A 25,399-nucleotide genomic window follows, 5' to 3' on the forward strand; every position below is an offset into this window, starting at 1 on the left:
GAAAACCCTAGACTCTTCTGATCTTGATACTTACCTACTGCTGTATCACAGTTACATACACATTTTAGCAGCATAAGCCTTTTCACAACACGTCTTGACACTGATCAATAGAGTTAATAAATTCTTCGCATAAACTTTCATATCACAAAATAAACATAAATGCAGTCGATCAATGAACACAAAATGAAATTCGGCTTAGACTTAGTTGAGCATTTAGCGCTTCGATTAATTAAAAGAAACAATGACGAACAATGACATCGATGATCTGACTTACAAATTCTGTTCTAAAATTTGATTTGCGGGAAAACGACAGGTAATAAATAAATAATACCCTCTAAACGCCCATCACAATTTTGCAGTTTTTAATTTTTTAATTGCCGTATAGGCAGACGATCATACGGGCCACCTGATGGTGAGTGGTTACCGTCGCTCATGGACGTCAGCAATGCCAGGGGCAGAGCCAAGCCGCTGCCTACCTTTAAAATCTTTAGTAATCGATTTCTTCGATAATCTTTAGTTAAGATCTTTAGTAATCGATTCAAATTAATTATCCAATTTACTTACGTTTGATTCTAATTTTACATTTGGCTCCCGGCATTGCTATTGTCCATAGCCGACCCTAAATTCTTTACAGTATATCACCATCTACTGCAAAAAAATGTTTTGTGATTTCCGACGAAAAACTTTTATATCACAGAAAATGAAGTCGTTATTTTTTTTTCCTTTGAATACCTTACAACTTCAAAACTTTTGAAAGGATTCTAATAAGGTTTTCAACATTAATTGAGACATTTCCCCGAAAACACAACCACAAGAACACAACGTTTTACCTTTCATGCACAGAAATGTAAAATATTTTAAACTTTTATGACTTCGAAGAAACATCTAAGAAACTGCTTTATGGCTTGCGCTGGCGAAAAATTGCGCATTAAAAACACAGTGCAAAATCCACCATACCACTTCAGTATTTTGTTGGTAAATGATTCATTTAATTATAGATAAATTATTAAACGACATAAAAAACACAACTGTATTAAAAAACTAATTAAGGAGCGATAAATATTATATTATAATATAACTAAAATCTTAGTGAAGGTATGGCCGACGGGGACATTTAATTAAAATATATGTACCCAGTATATTTAACGCATTGTTTTTTCTTTTCTTTAATATATTATATACGGGGTGTTCCAAAATTCGATGATAACCTGTTACTAAGTGAGAAGTCAACTGATACCAGTTCTGGAAAAAAAAACGAAAAAAATTCCATGACACTTAGTTAAGTTATAGAGGTTTTTTTCAGAAAAAATTAATATGGACCCTTAGTCGCATTTTTACGTACTGTGATTACAGATTTCATAATGATGATGCTGTTATTCGCAACCAGAAATCAATGTGATAGGCATCGTTAATTTATTAAAACTAGTGGTCCCACCACTGTCCCGCAGTAGTCGAAATTCGAATTTCATATGAATGAAATCTATAAATTATCAGTGAAAATGGTGGAATTTCGATAATTGGGCGAGCATTAGTTTATTTAGGCCGAAAAACCCAAGAAAACTACAAATACACTCAAGTGACATCGCAACTATCTAACTTAACATTTCTGAAGTCGGGAATTCACAATCAAGGACCAAAAACACTATACGAAAAAAGATTGAATTCGCGCTGAATTAAGAAACAAGTACAAGATGAAATCATAAATATTTATTGTAGTCAGTGAAATGGTAAATCAAACTAGGAATAACAATATTTATTGAGAGCCTGCCAGTGTCACTATTATAAGGAAATCTCCGTTTTCTTCAACGAAAACTCTTAGAGGTTTTTATGTCGCAGCGCTTAATCCACTCCATTCATAGGAAATTGCCTTCGCAACTGAGTCTGGAGTGCGATTTAATAAGAGCTTTTCAAATTGTGCAACCCCGTCAGATTTATAATAATATCAATTGAATATGAAGTGTTATTTTAAATGTAATTCATAACTACATAATAACAATACATCGACTAGCGAAAAGAAAAATATTTGACAAATAAACCCGGAAATTAATAAATACTTTTGTTATTACTAGTATTAATAATAATTATGATGCAATCAATATAAACCATTAAAATTGTTTGGATCTCGATTTTTTTCTTAGAATCAATACGAATAGATACGTGCAAAATCAATCATGATATTTGTTTACTGTTTACTTGATACAGCCAGCTTAGAACATACAGTAGAACGGCCTTGTATGTACGTGTACATACAACAAAAGCAATATAAATTAATTTAATATACCAATGATTGACTGCAACTAAGTTTGCCTCGTAAAAGAATAAATTTATGAATAAATATACATACATATTTATGAATACACAAGCGGCCCGCTCCGGCTTCGCTCGGGTCTATAACAAAAATTTCAACGATATTTGACATTGTTTTATTTTTTTTAATAAAAAAACACTTATTGAGGCATAACTATAACAGTTAGACATATGCTGTCGCGACATTTTTTGTAATTAATAATGTGTTTTACAAAGTTGTAGTACATTATTTTATTCTATCATCGATAGTTTTCGCAGGGAACGCGATGTAAAGAATATTTTAGGTATTTTTTTTATACCTTGGGTTACATTATTGGAGTTTTAGTAAAGATCCCTAATTTTTTTCAAAAAAGATTATAACCTATGTCACTCGGGAATAGTGTAGCTTCCAAACAGTAAAAGAATTTTTCAAATCGGTTCAGTAGTTTCGGAGCTCATTCAATACAAACAAACAAATCTTTCCTCTTTATAATATTAGTATAGATAAAATTATGGACTGTTTCTTCTGCATTTAGCTATCAAGCGACCGGAGCCTGAAGCGGGTTTCCAATTTCTTCGAACGTCATACGTTTGTCTTTAGATCGGCGCGGCAATCCGCTATTATGCCCGATACCTAAAAGAAAAACGTAAAACCAAAGGCTGTGCATAATTTGTTCAACGTTGTCGTTATAATAATTTCCACATACGTATGCATATACGTTATGGACAATAGCTACTGTTCTAATAACGCTAGCATAACAATTGTACACCTGTGTCGAAGTGCAGATTATCTTGTGATCGTCACATACTTTGCCTTTGATGATTGATGAATGTTAATGTAAGAACTTGATGTCGTTGCCATTCCACTCTGTGTAAAGTAACAAGATGATTTGATTGATTTTGTAATTAAACTGAAAATACAAAATTTTGAAGCAAAGATATTGTCTTTGATTTATTATTTATTTATATTATTATATTATGTTACATTATACACAGATTTTATTTGATAAATGTTATCTAAAGACAAAATTTATGTATAAAAGTAAGAATGCGTTTTTTTTTTCGAAAAAATGACAGACACTTTTTATAGTCAGTAGGAAATCGCCGGACTTCCGCCCTCCACTGTGGATGGAGGGCGGGGCATGTAGGAGTCAAACTGACTAAAACCTCCTGTCGCTCAACAACCCATGTCCGAATCTCGCATGAGACAAACTCATGAAAGAACAAAGAGGGGAAAGTGAAGTGCTTAGAGCGGAACACATCTTTTTTTTTTATTGCTTAGATCCGTGAACGAGCTCACAGCTCACCTGGTGTTAAGTGGTTACTGGAGCCCATAGACATCTACAACTTAAATGCGTCACCCACCTTGAGATATAAGTTCTAAGATCTCAGTATAGATACAACGGCTGCCCTACCCTTCAGACCGAAACGCATTACTGCTTCACAGCAGAAATAAGCAGGGCGGTGGTACCTACCCGCGCTGACTCAGTAGAGGTCCTACCACCAGTAATTACGCAAATTATAATTTTGCGGGTTTGATTTTTATTACACGGTGTTATTCCTTCACCGTGGAAAGTCAATCGTGAATATTTGTTGAGTACATATTTCATTAGAAAAATTGGTACCCGCCTGGGATTCGAACATCGGTGCAGCATCGCTCAACATGAATGCACCCGACGTCTTATCCTTTAGGCCACGACGACTTTTATTTTAAATCACCCCAAGTGAGTAGTTTAAAACAATATTTACTTTTATTATTGTGTCCTGTATTTTATCATCTCTAGTAACGATTTATGAAACATGCGTTTTATGTTTACAAAGAAGCGCTACGACTATTAAATTCTATTTAAAAAGGCAACGAATGATTTGTGATCGAATGATGCCAATTTGGTGACATCTTGCCATACCTGGCCACGGACAGTCATATAAACTACATATAGTTCAGTATCAACATGAATACATACGTTGTAACAAATTGATAATAAATTATGAGTCCTCAAAACGAACTCATTAATAAATTGAACAATAAAAATTATTAAATTTTTCCTTAGGCTTTTTTAGTTGTTCCTTATACTAACTAAAAAATAATTTAATAAAAGTTAATCAACTAAAAGTAATTAATAAAAAGTATTTAACTAAAAAAATATTACAGATTTACCGACTGTACTAGGCGTACGTACGTATCTTACTTTGAGATGCATACATCATGTTGTTTATCACGTTTGAAGTCAACATCACGATAAAAACAATATGCAAATTTGGGATAGAAGGTAAGACCGATAGACGATGATTAAATAAAACAGAATGGATGTTTTCTAAAATGATTCCTATTAAATTCTTTAAATATTTATTAATACACGAACACTTGTTAACAGTGCTACACAGGACGACGTCTTCTACCGAATCATCTGATCGACCCCTTCATTCTATAGGTAGCTCATCATCAGTATATTTTCCGTTAATATTATAATTAAAATATATAAGTAAACTAACTCATTTAAACAATCACATTATGCAAAACACAACTCACGTCATTTTGTTATTTGAAACAATAAAAAAAATCATGATTTTACATATGCCGGTGTTCGATTTCAAATCAATTGGCTATTATCAAACACAAAGTGCGTCTCCTAGCGAATATCTAAATGACATGAACTGCAATTTAACGATCATTGTCCTGATTAATTTTGTAAACGAATAGAATTTTGCGTAAACAAAATTATTGCACTTTGACTCGATTTGATATTTTGCACATTAATTTTCTGATATCAATTTGCAATTAACGATGTTTTGCTTTGAACTGAATCTTGTAATTTTAGAACAGGAATACATTAAATATTCACTGGTGGTAGGACATCTAGTGGGTGACCCCGCACGGGAAGGTGCTACCATCCTGCCTGTTTCTGCCGTGAACCAGTAATTCGTTCCGATTTCAATGGTGGGGCCGTCGTTGTACTTCAAAAACTTAGAACTTAGGTCTCAAAATAGGCAGCAGAATTAATGTGGTTGATGTTTACGGACTCCGGTGTAAGCTCGTCCACTCATCAAATAAAAATATATAAAAAGGACCCGTATGGTCAAGAGGAATTTTCGACTATTTGCTTGAGCACAAATATATTTTCACCAATGAATACCAATAAAAAAATTTGGACAAATATTACAATACATAATAATATCTACAACAAATCGAACTTAAAAAACTCGGTATTCTATGATACAATTTATTCACTATATTCAAAGAGAGTAAAATTATTTATATTTTGCTACAATTTTCTTCAATGTTTTTGTTTTCATACAATATCACACCGGTACTAGAGCGCAGTGACGCTGTTTTTTATGCAACACCTACTATGAAAAATAATACTGGGTGTTATGAGACCGCTTCCAAAAACTAGTCGGGGACGCGAGACCGTGTGGAGCGCTTCGTGATTTGTCGGTGCCGCTCGGAGCCGTTTCGGCAAGCCAATCGCGGCACACTTATTTTTTCGTTTCGTTTCATTTCGTTTCATCGAGTTTGAAATCACAACGATTCTAAAGAAGTTTCACTTCAAAAACATTTTTAAAACGTTTTATTAGCATTATTTACGCTCCATCATGTTAGTACAGCTAAATGAAAGGATAGTTTCACAAAAAATACATTACTAAAAAAAGCGGAAGCGGTCTCCTAACACCCAGTATACATATAGTTACATGTTCTTTTGACGTTCAACAAGTACTTTCATTTTTGTTGAATAATTTTTTTTTGATTTGATTTGATTTGACATGTGTGCGACTAAGCAAAAACAAGATAAGCTAAAGGCATCAATAATAATCTACTCTATGATAATTAATTCGCTAAGTTATTTTTCCGATAGCCATTGTTACAAAATGGAGGTGCAATCGTCATCAGAATCCCTATTTTGTAACGAAGACTGTGTAGGTATGTTATGAAGTATCACTATTGAATCCTGCGCAGTTGTGATTTAATCAATTTAAGATTACAATAATACGATTACAAATTAACTTATTAGAGATCCGACATTCTAATAGCAATAAAACAAGATATTGTTTTTCAAAACTAAGCGTGGGCGAGATTTCTGAGAATTTTTATGTAACTTAGATCAACAAAAAACAATTTGAACAGGACGTTCAATACCGTTATGATTGTAAACTTCAGTATATTTCAAGGATGTTTCGATTGAATCGCTGTTAACTAAATCGTAATATTTAATATTCAACGAATTAATAATTTAAAACTCATTTTTTAGGAACGTAACGCTGCTTATATCGACAATAAATATGAAAGGTTCGAAGAAATTTCTGAATTTAATTTTTTATTTTCCCCGTACTGAAGTCCGAATTAAGCAATTCTTGAAATCAACACTCAACCTTAATATATAATAAAAAAATTTAGAATGGGCTTAATGCGTTTATATTTTCTAATGAATATGTAAGTAAGCTTTTTGGCTACGACAACATCATATAGTTCCAGGAAAATAAAAATATAAATAAAATATGCACATTGGTAAAGTGGCTCTAGGAGTCCATAAAAATCACGTTGTGAATGTCACAACCCGCCTTTTTATTTTTTATCGCTGGGAACTTCATTACCCTTAAATGAAATTTCTCTTGTAATAGGGAATGCTGTGTATAAGAAAAACGACCTAGCTCACTTTGTCCTTTCCCTGTCTCCGGGGTCAAGTGGTTTGCGAGACGCTTTGTCTATCTTCTCATTCTCGCTCTTCCTAAATTGTATCTTTTCTCTCTAGACGTAACGAATCTGTCGAGAATTAAATATTACTCTCAACGCGCCTAAAGAAATTTCACTTCAAAAACGCGAGATTAAATCGTAATTTGAATTATGTAGTACGAAAAGTATCCCGCCTTTGAGACAACCGCTCTATATTACTATTGAGACTTCGACCTTGCGTCTAAAGATGAATGTCGGCATACGCTTTATTGTGAATATGGGCTCCGAACACTGACCTAAGCGCAATGAGGTCCGTGAGATAGTTTACTCAAGTAAGCGAAAAACAATTTACAATTTAATACAATTATTAACCTTATAACTCAAACACTAAAACATAAACTACCTTACCTGGTCGCTGTCTCTGGGAACACTAATATAAATAAGTATAGATATATATCTAGTCAGCCATAAGTTCTGTTACAAATGAAAACGCATTTTTTTAATAAAGAAATGTAATATTATTCAAATTTATACATACTTATAGATTAAAGTTTAAGCAAAAAATAAAAATCTATTCGAAATGGCCACCTTTGGCTTTAATCTATGGATTTACGCACTACTTTCAAGGGAAATTTTGCCACTGCTTGCTTCAAATATTTTTTAAGAGACTCGATATCGCCGTGTCGTTTAGAACAGGCCAGGGACCTCGAGGCCGAAATCTTGGCTGCGGTATACCGGCGTAGGACACAGGCCTTAAGTCGGGGACGGTCACGGTTTTGTGTTTTTTTTATTTTTTTTTATTGCTTAGATGGTTGAACGAGCTCACAGCCCACCTGGTGTTAAGTGGTTACTGGAGCCCATAGACATCTACAACGTAAATGCGCCACCCACCTTGAGATATAAGTTGTAAGCTCTCAGTATAGTTACAACGGCTGCCCCACCCTTCAAACCGAAACGCATTACTGCTTCACGGCAGAAATAGGCAGGGCGGTGGTACCTACCCGCGCGGACTCACAACAGGTCCTACCACCAGTAATTACGCAAATTATAATTTTGCGGGCTTCACTTTTATTACACGATGTTATTCCTTCACCGTGGAAGTCAATCGTGAACATTTGCTGAGTACGTATTTCATTAGAAAAATTGGTACCCGCCTGCGGGATTCGAACACCGGTGCATCGCTTCAACACGAATGCTCCGGACGTCTTATCTTTTAGGCCACGACGACTTAATCTTGATCTGATAATGGCGTTCCGTGAGGCTGAGGAGCGGGAGTGGGATCCCTCTTTAGCTCCTCAGCGCGGCGGGCGGAAGAAGGCGGGGTGGGCGGCGCGGGCGTGAAGCTCCCGCTCAACCCCCGTAGGGACTGTTGGGTGGCGGGTGCGGGGGCGCCCGGTACTCAACTGTCGGTCCGGTGGTGGGGCGGTGCAAGGTGGCTACTGTGCGCCGCCCACGGTGTATCTCCCGTGACGATGTCGTTCGGGATATTTCCGGAGATGAAATCCCGTCTTATCATCAGGACGGGTACCGGCGAAAGCGGACTTTCGGTCTTCGGCGGTACCGTAGGTCTGGTGTAGCCGGTGTGGTGGAGCTCGATGGGGTTTAGGCTGTAGTGGCTGTGCGGAGCGAGCGCCTCGCGCGCCTTTTTCAGGCGTAGTCTCCTGCGAGGAATCCGGCGAGGTGGAGGACCTTGGCCCTCCTCATCTCCCTCTTCCTCTCGGGAGGCGCCGGAATTCGACATAACCCGGTTCGTTACCCCCCGGACTGGATATCCGTAAATGGATACCACAACGTTAAAAAAAAATAGTAAAAAAAGGCCATGTCCTCTAAAACTGACTATAATTTGAAGTCTGGGCTAGATGAGGATTCTTATAAAGTCCGGAACGTTGGTTTCAAGCCAGGCTCGGATAGTTCGTGCTGTGTGACCAGGTACAGAAACTTGCAGAAAAGTCCACGGTATATTTTTAAAAAGTGTCTTGCTGAGAGGTTTCACAACATGATCCAAGACAGTATCGTGATACGCTTTGGCTTTAGTTTTCACTCCTTTTTCACAAAAATGTAGTTTTGTGACTCCTTGATAAGACACGCCCCACCAAACCATAAATGACAAAACGAAACAATACGAACGACGAAAAAATATGTGAAATGGCGTAAAATTGCAAGAAGTTTTTAAAATAATATACATGTTCCAAATTCAAAATAATTAAAAAGGTTAAAAAAAGAAAAGTTTTTATGTAACAATATTTATGGCCAGATTATGGATTATCCAGTATTTATGGATATACAAGCTTTTACTTGTATTTCGCTTACCTACGTAACATTAAAAACAAAGCGAAAAGGAATTTATAAAAAAAAAACCATTCGTTTGAAAACGTAAAAAATTGTGTTTATTTATAAATATAATGAAGCACACAGCCAGATAAAGTCACCCGTCGATTGCACACCTACGCGCTCGCAAAAACCATGATAAAGGCACGTTTCGCACCGTGAAAGCCTTTCTGGCTCCGGCTGGCATTCGCGTCCCATCGGTCGTCGCAGGCGAGTGGCTACAAGAACCGCGTACTTGTAATGGACCTTCGTTCCAAAAACAACAATAGAATAACTTGTATAAACGTCGAATCGCAAACCTCTGGTACTGTGCTTTCTATATCAAGTGACGGATCGTCTACTTTCAGGGAGAGTCCTCGAGAATTACGGAATAAAGCTGAGAAGCAACGGCGCGACAAGCTGAACCAGTCCATAGCTGAATTGGCGTCTATGGTACCCCCTGTCGTCGCTTCTAATAAGAAGATTGACAAAACAGGTGTTCTGCGACTTACCGCTCACTACTTGCGCGCTCACCAGTACGGTACGTCTTACTTATCTACTACCTAATTTTACCTAAACATAAATAATATGGCGAATATTCAATCATATTTCCGGGAGCTACATCTAATTTCATTCGGAGAAAAACAAATTAAATTCACGTAGTTAATGTCAATACTAATAATAGTATTTACTAATAGCGCATATATAGTTAGAATTTGTAGCCACTAATATCCAATAACTGCATATTTCCATGTTTGATTGGTGAACGATTTGAATGATACCAAGTATAAGGAAGTTTTTATCAAATTATCTTCGATCAATTTACAAGTATACATTTTCTGTTCAAATAATTTCTTAACAGGATTGTACTAGACAAATTATAAACAATTCGAGAATCTGACATATTAGTTCAAGTGCGCTAGAAGTTAAAAAGTATATCACTGTTGAATCCAACTAACGAAATAATCATTGAAATTCCTACAAACCAATTAGTTTTAACTAATTTTTTTATCGTTTCTTTGTTATTAACAAGTACACGAGTTTACAACCCACCTGAAGTTAAGTGAGTACCGGAGTTCGTAGACGTCAGCATTGTGAATACGGCCACCCACTGTGAAAAGTCGTGTGTGGTACATAGTATTTATCATATTTTCTTTTATTCGCCATAACATTGTTTTAAAATTACCTGGTACTGTCTGTGTGGTCGTCCTTCGATACCTCCTCCTTAGATTACGTCAGGTCATTTTACATACATACACCTTTAAGCGTTTATCGCGTAGCAGATGTTTTAGTAATTTCAGCACAAATCACACCCTCATTAGGTTCGGATTACTTTGAATTTAATCTAAAATGATTAATTTGGTATTTGTTCCATCGATGTCTTCTACTTATATTCATTAATACAATATATACTAATTTTTTTTAGATAAAAATAAGCGTGTTTTTTTTTACAAAATTCACATATGTGATTTGATATTTCAAAAATAGTAGTGCCAAACATCAGTTTGCTTAATCGCGGCTAACTGGCTTACAATATCAAACAAAAGCTTGCCATAAAATTACATTCAAAATGTTTTCGCATCATCGGAACATTTAGATTAGACTTAATTAGGTACCTAATAAATACTAGTTTACCACCAGTCGACTATGGAAACAAAGAGAGAAGACAAGAATCCAGATCAGGATTGCAAAAAGATAACAACAGGTGAGCCATTTTACGATAAGGTAGTCAAGAAAGCTCACTTGGAGTTTTTTTTAGTTACTTTGTACTATGAATGGCATGTTTAGTCGTTATTGATTTTGTAGTCAAATGCAAGCTATCAGAGTCTGAACAGCTATTTTAGTTTACTTTAACAAACGGGTCTAGTAGCACCACCTCTTTCTGTGGGTGTCGTGAAAGGCGATTCATCGGATAGTCGGCAGCAGCGTTCTCCAAATATGATACCAAGAGATGTTTTCACCACCAACTTCTACTGGGCATATTGTTTTCCCCCACGAGTAGGTTACACTCTCCTACCATGGAGAAATCATGTGTTCTGCTTTCAAGGATATGACAGTTGTTTTACAATAGGTATCAGACTCATGTCTCAAAGTAGGCGGCGGCATTCACATTGTGATATCTATTGGCTCGGCTAAGCTGCTTGCATCAGTTGATCCGTGGCCGCGTTCACCCATCTACGCAATAAATAAATGAATATGCAATTTCGAAAAGGGCACATCTCTGAAAACGTAAAATGTTCAGGAAATGAAAAAGAAACTGATTATATTCTAAAGCAGTGTAAAATTTAAAATATTAAGTTTTGAGATATATTTTAGTGTTAATTAGCAATTGGAAATTACTGGAATTATTATAAAATGGGTAAGCCTCAAAACTACATGTATATGAAAAAACGTATTTGACAAAATATTCGAAATGTACCCTTTTCGAAATTGCATATTCAAATAAAAATCAATCTAAATTGCAATCTATTCATCAATAGATTAAACATAGACAAAACACACCGGTTTTCTACAAACCCAAATAATAACTTTTTTTCCCCTAACTAATCGTTGATAGCCTAAGAGGCTATCCCAACTTCACCCGGACCGGAAGGTGAGTTCACGGGCTCAACCTGAGAGAATTGTTGGGAGTAACGCTAGCCCTAGCAAGACCAGTGCTTCGCTGAATCTACTACTTCTTCTTCTTTTTCTCCACCTTATCCCACTAGGTGGGGTCGGCACAGCTAATTTTTAATTTTCGCTGAATCTACTACTATTAGAGTTTTTATCAAAATATGTAGAAGAATTGCGACAAATGCACCGCACAATTCACTTTTTAAAATACGCTTTTTTTAGCTTCAGACGTATGTATGTTAGTATGTATGTTTGTAACGGAATCTTTGAACATGATTTTGACCCCCTTCAAAACGTCGGATTAACTCGAAATTTGGTATACTTATTAAGGACCGATGAAAATATAATATTGAAAAAAAATTTTGAAAAAATATATTGAGAAGATTAAAATTCAACTAAAAAATGAAAAATAAATAATAGTTTAAAGAAACTAACAAAATACGCTTTTATAGAAAATTCAACTAAAAAATAGAAAATAAAATTTAATAAATTTGAATTAAAAATAGTGCAAGAAAAAATATTTTATTATAAAAAAGCGTGGGGTGCTTTTCAGGATATTATCAAAATAGCCCTTCTACTCATATCTGTTCATAAAATATTTATAGGTACTGATACCATGCACCCCACGCTTTTTTTTACATTAAAATCATTTTTTCTTACACTATTTTAATTCAAATTTATTAAAATTTATTTTCTATTTTTTAGTTGAATTTTCTATAAAAGCGTATTTTGTTAGTTTTTTAAAACTATTATTTATGGTATTGGTTGCTGTTGTATGTGGTTTAACAATGTGTCAGCCCTACATTCATTTATAAACCAATAAAATTTTAAATAGAGTTTTTACCTCCATTTGTATGAGTAATAGCTCTGACAATGGCAAAAGCTTCGTAATTTTTTTAGAAACTTTTTGGAACTATATCTTTACATACTTTTTTCAGAGGTGTTCAACCCCACGGCTGATCGAAATGCTTGAAATTACGCCGTGTTTTCACTAAGCTCATACAAAACATGACTCTTAATTATTTATTACGTTTTTATAAGGCAAATATAACTCACACATCATTATTATTCGTACAAACTGAAATAGGTGAGAGCAAAATAGACGTAGTGTGGGCGACACACAATTTTCCATGGAATTTATAATTTCAGACCGCTTTTTGCGTCATATGCGGATAAAAATCGATGTGACACTTTCGTTGAAAACTACATGTACATTGCTTCTTCATCTTACTTACTGGAAATTGAAAATTATACATGCGAGTCTTTAAAATGTATACAAATATAGGAAATTTCAAAACATAAGGTATTGCTCATGTGTGCCGTCAAAGTATTAACGCTGCCAAATTGTAAATTTCTTCCAATGTAACGACTGCAATAAGTCTGCGAGGAAACAAATTACTGAAACGGATATAAACATCAATTATGAAATACAAATAAAGGAGAATTTGGATTTACACAAATAAAGCTGATGTTGAAATTGATAATTTAGTGCTGCTGTGAATTTTAACGTATTTTAATATACTTATTTTAACTTATACTACAGGAATTTAATAAAACTGATAATTAGTATGACGCAATTATCTTGTATCTACCCGTGCGGACTCACAAGACGTCCTACCACCGGTAAGGTTTATGGTCCCTTAAAAAAATCATGTACCCCGCGTGTTAAATCATGTTCAAACACATGGCTCCTGAGATGTTCCTTTAACCGCGGAAATAGGTAGAAATCACTAGAACTTGGGTTCAATGAATATGCCGGATGGTACGTGACAAAAAAGGCCTATGGAAACGCGCTGTCGATAAACGCAGCGGTTCGAGATAATATGGATGAACTCTGCTCCGATGGCGGGAGGCGCGATGATAAAAAGGAGATGAGAGGATCATCTTAAACAGTTTCTCAGAGCACTCTTCATGGAACATACGGTACAAAATTCAGAGGGAACCGAAGTCCCTCCGCAGACCAAGAGGTTCCAAACGATCCGTGAGAATGAGATTATCGACAATCCGAACGGCCCTCTTCTGTATGGAGTCAAATGGAAAAAGCTGGTATAATGAATGAAACAAAACAGCTATAATTTTTTTTTATTGCCCTTGTAGGCAGACGACCTGGAAGCGCATTGCCTGGAGGGCGGTTGTCGGGAGCATGGGCGACCTAACAGGTCCTACTGCACATACAGCGTCAACGCAACCACGACCACTCTGATAAGAGTGTCCGACTGAGAAGAAGAGGCAGACGAGCATACAGCCCACCTGATGGTGAGTGGTTACCGTCGCCCATGGACTTCAGCAATGCCAGGGGCAGAGCCAAGCCGCTACCTACCGCAAAATAATGAGTTGGCCCCTCCGTTGCTTGCGTATTTCCTCGCGCAACTTTATTATTTGTCCTGTGTACAAAGTCCCCGTAATAGTGGTACCATAATTAAGGTATTGGGTTATTGCTTTCCATGGCTGTCCCAGAAAAAAAACCACCCCATTACCTTAAAATGGCGCGGATGGAATAATATAAAATTTCTTCAAAGTTGGAAATGTCGATTTTTTACAAGTCATGGACAGCTTTTTTCGTTGCCGGGTCATAATAGTGAAGCCATGTTTCGTGAATTGTTATGAATCAAGCCGAAAGTCGGCCAAGATTTTGTTGTAACAAACAAAAACACATTTGTGAAATTCTCAGTCTTGTTTGTTTCTGCGCGACAGAAAGCATTTTGGACACCCAGCTAGCTGCCACGTTTTTTATGCCCAAATGTTTGTGTATAATATTATGGACAATTCCTATAGAAATCTTCATTTCATCTGCTATAAAACCAAACAGTAACACGTCGATCCACCAAGAGAATGTTTTAATTTTTTTTTATCTTTTGTTCAGTCACTACCGATGTAGCGCGTCCCGTGCGGGGGGGGGGGGTCGTCGTTAATGTAACTTCTTCCTCACTTGAACTCAGCACACCAATGCGCAACCGTAGAATATGGAAGAGCATGAACCCCTAATGTTACTTTTAAGTCTTGATTTACCAGCTCCGCGGTAAAAAATTCAAGCAAAGATATTTTATTACCGCGCGAACTTCAATTTTATCCATTTTTAAGAACACGTACCGACACGGTTCAAACACGACTTCTACATATTTATTTTAAAACAAAAGAGACTTGATTGCTTTTTTATTATTATTATATCTAATATTTGGGTTATATCTGCTAGTATTTTTTTTCCAAAGAGTATCGCATTATTACTGTTAGGGGTAAAAGTATGAAATTGTCGATTGTTACTGAAAAATTGAAAAAAACCACTCGAATTTTCATAGTATCATCTTTCTTGTCTAAGCTGAATAAAAAAAAACAACTGAAAGTCGATAATCGAATGTTGCACATTTTTTTAAAACAAGAAACTCATAGGTACCATTTGAAAAAGTTTCACTCAAAAGTCTTAAACCATGAAAGTTCTATCAATTCTATTCGAATTCTATTCAATTCGAAGGACCTATTACAATAAAACGGCAATTTCATACTTTAATCCCTATTATTTATTTAACACCCCTCGTAATTTGATAATGCTTGATTTTCAGAATAATATCACTGAATATTAAATGCGTCATATTTTAAAACGTAAGTTAATTCGGATATTAAAAAGGGCAAGAAAATGTGCTATAAATAATGTAACGTCTATTTCAGACAAAGTTCATAGTTAAGTACCAAATAACTTTGCAGCTAGTGTTTATTACGTATTCGCCATTTCACACACACACACACAAACTAGAATTTACTATTTATAAATATGGCTTTATTTTTAAATATGTATACAGTTCTAGTAATTCGATAAAAAAAATACATTTTGCATTGTACGGAACGTAGCACATATCGGGAGCGTTTACCAACGATTTTTGCTTTAAATTGCTAGCTTATTGTTCTAATTTCGTTCGAAAACATGAAATAGATATAATTATTATTGGTAATATATGATAATATGATTAGTTTCAAACAAAACATATTAAAAAACTGTTCAGCAGTTTTGGGGTGATGCTTGAACGCATTAACACAATATAGACGGACAAAAAAAACAATTTAAATCAGGTAGGTATATAGGTACAATAGGTGTATCTGAAAAATAAAAAAAAAAAAATTTTTATCGTCATTGAATAAAATGTACGGTTAAATTTTCCGAGGTTATATTGGAAATACTAGTCATGTTTGTAAACAATAGCGAAACTATGTTCTCGTTCAAATATTACCCAGCTATCGATACAGCATCTGTTTGACGCCTTCTGAACAAGAAACGTACACACTGTGGCGCAGTTGATATTAATGTAGTTCTATGTTTCAATTTGTAAATATTTTCTAGTTTCGCCACATTCCACAATGTAATTGTTATTTGTCGGAACGCTAACTCCATCCACACTAATTACGCGCAACGATGCTACATTTATCCGGCAAAAACGACGAACACCACATCCAGGAGCGGCGTTGAATACAAATAGTGAATCATTCGTAGTAGGATTATCAAGAATGCAGGTGCATATACTTTGTATCATATCATATTCTTGATGGTATGTCATATTCTACGTACGCGGACATAACTTTGATACGCTAAAGATACTGATACATATGTACGTGACTACTTCTCGGTTTGTTAGAAGACTAGTTTAATTGTTTAAGGGATATGTCTCAATGAATTAAAAAGATATAGACGGCATGAAATCATAAAATTATTTAGCTTGGCTAACGAAAATACAAAAAATAATCTGATTTAACAGTAGAGGGAAAGCCTTTGATATACCTAGTCTTGCCATAAATACTGTTACAATTAAAAATAACAAAAAATTCTATTGCAAATAACATTTATTACTTTTACAGTGTGTTAGTTTAATACATAAATATAAAACAATTTAAACTATAAAAAGCTTATTCGAAGTTGTCTCCATTGGCTGCAATACAGTCCTTTAAACGTTGAGGCCAGTTATCAATAGAAGCACGCACTCTTTCCATGGGAAAAATTTTCACTGCCAATCGTACGGATTGTTTTATCGACTCCAAATTATCATGGCGTTTAGAGCAAGCCGTACTCTCTAAAACTGACCATAAATCATAATCCAGCGGATTAAGATCGGGACTAGACGACGGCCAGTCTTCAGCTCTGATGAAGTCCGAAACGTTCGTTTCCAACCAAGACTGCGTAGACCGAGCTTTATATCCTGGAACCGAGTCTTGCTGGAAGGACCGTTCTTGATTATTGAACATAGTGTTGTTAAGGGGCTTCACTACCTTGTCAAGAATGGTATCTTGATACACTTGTACCGATGTTTTGATACCTTTTTGACAAAAGTATGGCTCAGTCACTCCTTCATAGCTAATACCCCACCAAACCATCACTGAAGTCGGATAGTGCCCACGTTGCACTCTGTCGACTAATTGGGAAGCTTCCTTAGAGCTTTGAGCATAAATACGGTCATATTGTTTGTTAAAATGTTGCACAATTGTAAAAATTTTCTCATCCGTAAACAAAAAATTTTTATGACCTCCCTTTGCGTACCGCTTCAGTAGTTGTTTCGATTTTACCACCCTATTCTCTTTTAGATTATCAGTTAAGAAATGACCAGTACGTCTCTTAAAGGCTACAAGTCCTAAGTGATCTTTTAAAATACGCGACATGGTTCTAGGTGCTATCTTCATCTCCCGAGATAAAATCTTTTGCTTTCGGACAGGATTTCTTCGAATTCTTTCCCTTACTGCTTTGACCACCTTTTTCGTACGAACACTACGTGGACGGCCAGATCTTTTTCTGTCACAAACAGAGGAGGTCTCATTGCACTTATTAATAGCCCGGTACACAAACATTTTACTAATACCAAGCGTATGGAGAGTTTTAAAATTTGCATTTGGCTCCATACCTACTTTGTGTAATGCAATCACAGCGATTCGGTTCTCTTTATCACCCCACTCCATTTTAATATCGCAAAATATTGTACAATGTATTGGCGCCAAAATGAGAAAATTCAATGAGCAATCATATAAAAATGACAGATTCCAAATTCATATGTAATATTTTGTTTATTTTTAATTGTAACAGTATTTATGGCCAGACTAAGTATACATTGTGTACATAACAGAAATGCGCCTTAAAAGCGATGACTCGTTGCTCGGATTAAATGATTCATAAAATTAGCATATTCATTTTATATGATACACATATTATATCAAGAATCCAAGAATGATTACAAATGTTAAATGTAGGTGTGAAATACTTGCATTCTTAATAATCTGATGATAGGCGTTTAATGGCACCTTTATAAATTCAGTATGAAACAGCAATTATTTTATTCAGCTGTGCAGATTATTTTTTGTAAAAAAAACTACTGTTTTCAAGCGGTATGTCATAGAAATTTTATGCGATACATTCCGAGTAATATTTTATAAAGTAATATTCAGTGATGAATTCTGACATGCCATTCAAATAAATTAATTTACGGCCGCCGCCTAACGAATATTGTATGGTTTAAAAGGAATTAATTTGTATGATTGTTGCAATAGCAACAAAACTGCATTTAGACATAAGTACGTACGTATTATACTAGCGCAAAGTGCAGATCTATTCTTAGCTGTGGCTCAGATTTGTGTCATTTCTGCGTGAGCAGGAACATGACTTCTCCATCCTCAAACAATTATTAATTATAATAAGATTTTTTTTAAATATCAACACAAGGTAAACATAAAAAAAATACAACGTTAGCATGGTTGATGTTTGAATTGATAAATACTCTATTTCGTTTTTCAAATTTGTACAAACTACACTGACCTATATATCTGTGCATGTTTTGATCATAACCTTATGCACTTAGATAACTCGCACCGCGTTGCATATTACTGCATGTCTCGAATTATAAACAGAATGAGTCAACTAGATATTTGCGTAGCAAAAAATCTAAATTGCTATAAAGATAACTTTTTTTTTAATTTTCTAAGTAGGTAGGTCATATTAAGTGGCTATCGGAACACCGCTATCTGAACTACACCGCCCACAAGGAGACATGAAGTCCCTATTACAACATTTACTTTCGAATCACTTCCACGATGATGGAATAGCAACGTATAAAAAAATTTAATCAGCATAAAATATAATTTGCCTAATTACTAGCGGAAGGGCGTCTTGTGAGCCCATACGGGTAAGTACCCGGCTTATTTATGGTGCGAATCATTAATTCCTTCCGGCTTGAAGGGTGGATACAACCTTTATGCTATAGAACTGAGATTTAGACCTCCATATCTCAAGGCGGATGGTTTCATTTACGTTTTTGTTGTCTACGGAACATAAGATAAATAATAGAACATAAATAAAGAACCGTATCGCATGAATTTGTTGTGGCCGATTATGATTGTGGATCGACATGACGATCTAGGTCTCGAGCGACCGTAAATTTATGAAGTCGACGTCTGAACGTCACTTCTCTACACGATAACCCTCTTATCGTGACCACCACTAAGTATCTTCCCGGCTCAAATAGCAGTCGACTACTGTTGACGATGGATGGGCCTAATCCAGTCTCAGGGCCGTTAGACTGTTTGGTTCTAAAACTAGAACCAGCCATAACACAGGCTACACCATCTTGGTAAAACGGAAAAGGCTACCCAGACAATAGCTATACCGTCATCCGGAAAAAAACGCGACAATAATATATATATATATATATATATATATCTATATAGCACTACAGTATTACTTAGTATTAATTAGTCTAAAATGTGGCATGCTTATTTTTATATAGACAAGTTTGCAATATCCCTAATTTTAGACACTTAGTATCATAGAGGAAAAAGTAAGTATGTACTCGTATCAATATCAGTAGTATTATAGTATATTGTAGTATTATAGTAATATATTATATTATAGTATTATAAACAGTATTATAAACAGTATTATACACTATTAATATACTATTAACTATTTAAAAATTAATAAAGAAAAAAACTAAAAAATTAAATAAAAATCATAATTTATAATTGAACTATGTCAAAATGTTCGTATTCTATTTAAAATATTATTTTAGGACATAGATAATAATATATTTAAGATATAAACTTTAGTGAAAAAAATACTACGCTTTATGTTTATAGCAAGTATGTATTAAATACATAAAAAAAATGTAATCAACCTTTTAATATAATCCAAAATATCATAAATATAATAGAAAATAAATTAATTTCGATGTCGGTAATTTTTATTGTTTTTCGTAGTTTTCTGCAACAAAATGGTGCATACGAATCCCGATTTCAACCCGGAGTTCACCGACGCCGTGCTGAAATTATTCAACGGATTTTTGATTACTACTACATATAGAGGCATAATTGTCGTGGTGTCAAAAAATGTACACCAATACTTGGGTTTCCCCGAGGTGAGAAGCGTATTGTTAATTTTAGTAATGTAACGTTTTCATTAAAACTGTTATTTGAAGCATTAAAATATTCAATTAACTTCAATATAATTTTGGCACAATCGTTTAATAACCAAGAGACCAATATTGATGCCATTGAAACACCATTTCTTTATGCATTCAGCTTGACCTCCTGGGGCAGAACCTGGTGAATCTGACTCATCCGAGAGATCGCCAAATGCTGCTTGAGAAGCTGAAGCCAAGAAGCCAAGTTTTAGGACCAAACGGAGAGCTGTTGATTCCAAATGAGCCCGATGGTGTTTACAAAGTTGTTGAGGGGTTGCGTCGAGAAAAAAGAAGCTTCACCATCAGGTAAAAAAGAAGGCCAAATTTGTTATGAACACTCCCGAATTAGACATATACTGTATGAATTTTTATATGGTCTTTTTTACTATTACATTTTTTCAATATTTTATTTATTAAATAATTAAGTATATTCGGTTTTCACTCGACCACTTTTACGTTTTAATTTCACGTTTTTTTTTAAGCTATTGCATAGATTTTATCGCGGGCCTTGAGAAAGGAATCGTGAAATTCCGTAACGAAAAAAACCTTCCACCCCTCACTACGCCTACTATGTAGCTCGCGTTCAACACATTCACACGTTGCGCTTGTGTAGTGTTTATAGTAAGAAGTCTAAGCACCGATTTATGTACTATCAAAATATGTGATATAATTTCGTGGGTAACACAACGATAGCGCGATTCAGCTTTTGCGTCAAGCGCCATCTATCGGCGACAAACGGAATTGTAAAATAGAAAATTATATCACATTACAACGCGTTGGGCGTGCCATTTTCTATCGCTTAGTCGAAGAATTTTATTACTACTCCTACTACTCATTCAGTGATTGGAGTGGCATTAAAAATAAACTAGCTAAACCGTTGATTCTGGGCGAATGAGAATTAGAACTAGCATCCAAAGGCGTGTCTCTATCCCATGTAGCGCCCTCTACTGAGTGCGCAGTCAAAATGGAATACTCACAATGTAGCAGATTCATTGAAAGTTAGCCCACTGAGTTTCTCGCCGGATCTTATTTTATTGTTGTTTTCATATTAAATTATTATTGTCGATTTATAATTGCATAAGTTGATAAAAATGCTATGCAATAGCTTTACCGCGGCAGTCTCCGAGTGCCACACGTCTTTTTTTTTTTGACGTTATAATATTTTCGGAACTATGAAAACCGACGACAACCATGATTATAAGAAATTTCAGATATAATATAATATAAATATGATGATTGAAAACACGAAATTATACTGTAAAAGTATTTAATTACTAAACACTGTAATTTTAAACTCAAACTTATAATTTCGTTTCACACCCTAACTAGTTCTTGCTTAATAAATTGTTCGAGTTTAGAATTTACGGAAAATTCGAAGTCGTCATATTATATGCAGGTTGAAGAAGCAGGGACCACGTTCCGAACCAACGCAGTATGTAATGTGCCACATCGAAGGCTCATTCAGGAAGGCGGACGGTGCCAACCACACACTTAGCCGCTGTTGTCAGGTGGTGCGTCGCTCTCGTACACGTGGCGAAGCTCCTGAATGCAGCGGAAACGATATAGTAAGTTTTGTTGAAGTGCTTTTTTAATTAATTTTTGGATCGAAGTTCCTTACGACAGGCTTGGAAGAGATAGGGATTTTGCTGCGCGACCGAACTGTAAAAAATGTGATAGTAAAACCGTAAGAAAAAGTCCGTGGAATAAAACCGTTAAATGAGACGTGCGCAGGCGCGGCAGTCTTATACACAAGCGAGTAGTGTATATTTTGTAATTATTTCTATTTCTATGTAATTTTATGTTGTCAAACAAAAATAAAGATACCTATTTTGTTATTTTAATTTTAATTGATAATTTGAATTACGATTTTTTTTTTATTTTACGTAATTTATTATTTCCTAAAAAAATCAATTTCCTAAATACTTTCCTGTACTTAAATAAAAACTAATCAGCAAAATTTAAGAGAAAAATCAAGAAAACTTACATAAAATTGAGCACGATATTTTTTTTGCAAATTGTGTCGATTCTACATTAGCCAAAGGAACTTCGTTCCTACCTGGTGTCCGACGACACCACATCTTTTTTAAACAACATTGTTTTTGGTAGTACATTTTTTTACCTGTAAATTTCAGGTGTTCATTGGCGTCGTGCGTCCGTCAGTCGAAACCTTCCATTCAGAGAGCCGAATGGAATCGTTTTGTATGGAGTACCGCACTCGCCACTCTGTCGATGGACAGATCGTCCAATGCGAACAGCGTATCTCGTTGGTCACCGGCTATATGACCCACGAAGTCAAGGGCGTTAATGCCATGAATTTTATGCATCGCGATGACGTGCGCTGGGTCGCCACAGCTCTACGAGATAGTAAGTCCGGCTGGTATTAACTAATGCAAGAAATCGAAGGTTTGATATAAAAACCGGCCAAAGTCATTTCGGATCTTCTGCTACTTTTTCGTTGAACAAGAAAGTTATTTCAAGATATTCATTAATCTTAAAATGAGATAGTCTTATCTAAGCATGTATCATTCAATTCCGTCGAATTCAGGATCACAGGTCAAAGTCTTAGTACAATTAAAACTACTTATCTAAAAGGCGATCAAGTACAACGAACAAATCACGTATTTTTTCTAACTCACATATTAGAAATCTAATATATTTAGGTTTCAGAAAACTTCACCTACAGAAAACTCCTCAGTCGGCTTCCGACTTGTTACTTCAGGGTGATCCCAAATATTAATTGTCAAATTAGAATAAGTATATTCTCAAGTCGTTTTATTTGATACATTTCTATGCATGCAGTGAATTGCAGTCAGCGTGTCTACACAGTCTTCCTACAAGCGAAAATTATCCAAGCATTACGCGAATTCTTTTAAATGAAATTAAATTGTAACTTTACTAACAAGAAGGAATCTAAGATAATTGATAGCAATAACTGAGTTTAATTTAATTTAAAATCTACAGCAATGAGAATGATCAAAATCAATCTTTATTTCATCAAGGAAATGTCAATTGCTTAAAGACAATATTATTTTTACATATACTCGTACATGTATATATTTGTTTAACAAAATCTGTTTAGGAAGCTAAACGAACGCATCAAATAAATATAATCCGACAAATTCGAGAACTAATAGATACATACAATCTAAAAAACAGGATGGGTGGACGGGCCGTCAGTAACAAATTAAAAAAAACTATTCAAATGCGACTTTATTTTCGAGAATTCCATAAGTTCACTGCTTCATGTTTAGATATATGGATATATAAAACTTCGCCTGCTTGAACTGCACTTTTAATTGGTTGGGTAGACATCCCTTCTGCTCGGCAGTGAGATGAAAGATAAGCCTATAATTTTTCCTAGGGTTCAAATCAAATCAAATCCTTTGAAAACAGCAGTATTTATCTATTAATTTTTTTATTTAATTATTTCGAAATGACTTGATGTTGTAAAAATTAGATTTATGACATTTTCATTGCTTTATATTAATTAAACTTTAACAGTTTACGATTGGATTTCGAAACAACATATTACTTTGTATATCAAAGCGATTTTAATAGTTAACAATTACTTTAACTTTACTAAGCTTTACTGTACTTAAAAAATATCATTTATCTTAGAACATTTACAAAATAATTTAAAATAACTTACTTTAAGGCAAAGCGAATTGAATACATTAAGAGAATTCGTCGCTTAAAAACACTTAACATACATTATTTTTTTTAATGTTTCAATGGAAGTCGACATTAATCTAAATGGAATATTTAAGGAAACGTTTTAAATAATCGCTGTGTTTTTAAGCGTAACATTTGTTTTTAGTGTATGATCAACATCGATTGTTCGGAGAGTCCTGTTACCGTCTGATCACCAAAAATGGTCAATTCATTTACATGAGGACACGTGGCCATCTTGATATTGAAAAAGACTCTAAGGCTGTAACCACTTTTGTTTGCACAAACACCGTTATTGGAGAAGAGGAGGGAAAGCGTTTGATCAAAATGATGAAAAAAAGGATCGCCTTATTGACAAAAACAAATGACAAACTCCTCAAATATGATGAGGTAAGTTTTAAGTTTTAATCATTTTAAACTAAATAACAAGGTCAGTAAAATAATTTCAACACTAACGTTTGAATTAAAGAATGTAATTGAAACCTTTCAGGGTACTTCAAATCAATTGGTTCCAGTCGAAGATCCCAAGCAGCTTGTGAACGTCGTGTTACATATGGTCACAGATTTGCCAACATCAAAGCCAGGCATAGCTTTGAAACAAAATAATCCTGCTTCTCCATCTCATAACTTGAGCATAATTCCACCAAAGAAAGAGCGTATTGTAAGTGGGGTGGAAAAAATTTACACCATTTTCAAAAACATGATGGGTAATACCCCTCCAGTACAGCAGACGCCAACTTGGACAGTGGATGAACCACAAGATGCTATTTTGGATATTAATATGATAAACCAGCCATTATTTGCGACTGAGAATTCTTCTCGTATCCAAGAAATTGATGAATCGAACACGTTTGAAATTTTCGATATGCCGTCGACATCGACCGCTTTGTGCCAAGTGGAACCAAACTACTTTGAAGAAGGGCAGCTAAATGTCACATCTAACAATTTAATGTTTTCCGAAGCAGTGGCCGTCGAACAATATAATCCCGAATTTGGATTGACGGCTACTTCACCTGACGTAACATATCATGATTACTTAAATGTACAGGAAAATGAGATTACATTGGATGACTTCATATTTCCTGAATTAATTGACGAGCCACAGGGAATACAGAGTCCTACTCAAATTAAATACCATTTGGTAATCGATTCTGAGCAAGATTTAAACGAAGCTTTCCAACAAGCCAACAAAAATTCTGCTGCGAACCTGGAATCTGACCTCAACAAAATTGGCATGAAGCGTCCAAATAACTTTTCTGAAGTAGCTTCAAGTAACAAGAAAATATCTAACCCCAATATCGTTGCTGAGAACGACTTCTCCAGTGAATTTGCGTGTCTCGAAAGTTTCTTGGACGATGTCAGTAAGTAATTTTTTTTACAAATATAGTATAGTACTAGTACACGTGTGTGTAGTCTCATAATTTGATAAAAGCCT

General features: G+C 35.1%; 1 protein-coding gene across 3 annotated transcripts in view; it reads left to right on the forward strand.

Annotated features, from left to right (window-relative positions):
• The window catches only part of BmMET2 (juvenile hormone resistence protein II), a 41,086-nt gene that overhangs the window by 11,866 nt on the left and 3,821 nt on the right, over positions 1-25,399 (forward strand). The window contains exons 1-8 of one of the 3 annotated variants that reach the window (XM_012693419.4): positions 9,667-9,803; positions 10,904-10,967; positions 20,093-20,250; positions 20,414-20,601; positions 21,692-21,860; positions 22,428-22,659; positions 24,113-24,354; positions 24,434-25,325. In XM_012693419.4, coding sequence (XP_012548873.2) covers positions 10,910-10,967; positions 20,093-20,250; positions 20,414-20,601; positions 21,692-21,860; positions 22,428-22,659; positions 24,113-24,354; positions 24,434-25,325 — 1,939 coding nt within the window. In that variant the 5' untranslated portion in view covers positions 9,667-9,803; positions 10,904-10,909. 3 annotated transcript variants of the gene reach the window in all.

This window comes from Bombyx mori, chromosome 1, assembly GCF_030269925.1.
Source record: "Bombyx mori chromosome 1, ASM3026992v2".
Lineage (NCBI taxonomy): Eukaryota > Metazoa > Arthropoda > Insecta > Lepidoptera > Bombycidae > Bombyx > Bombyx mori.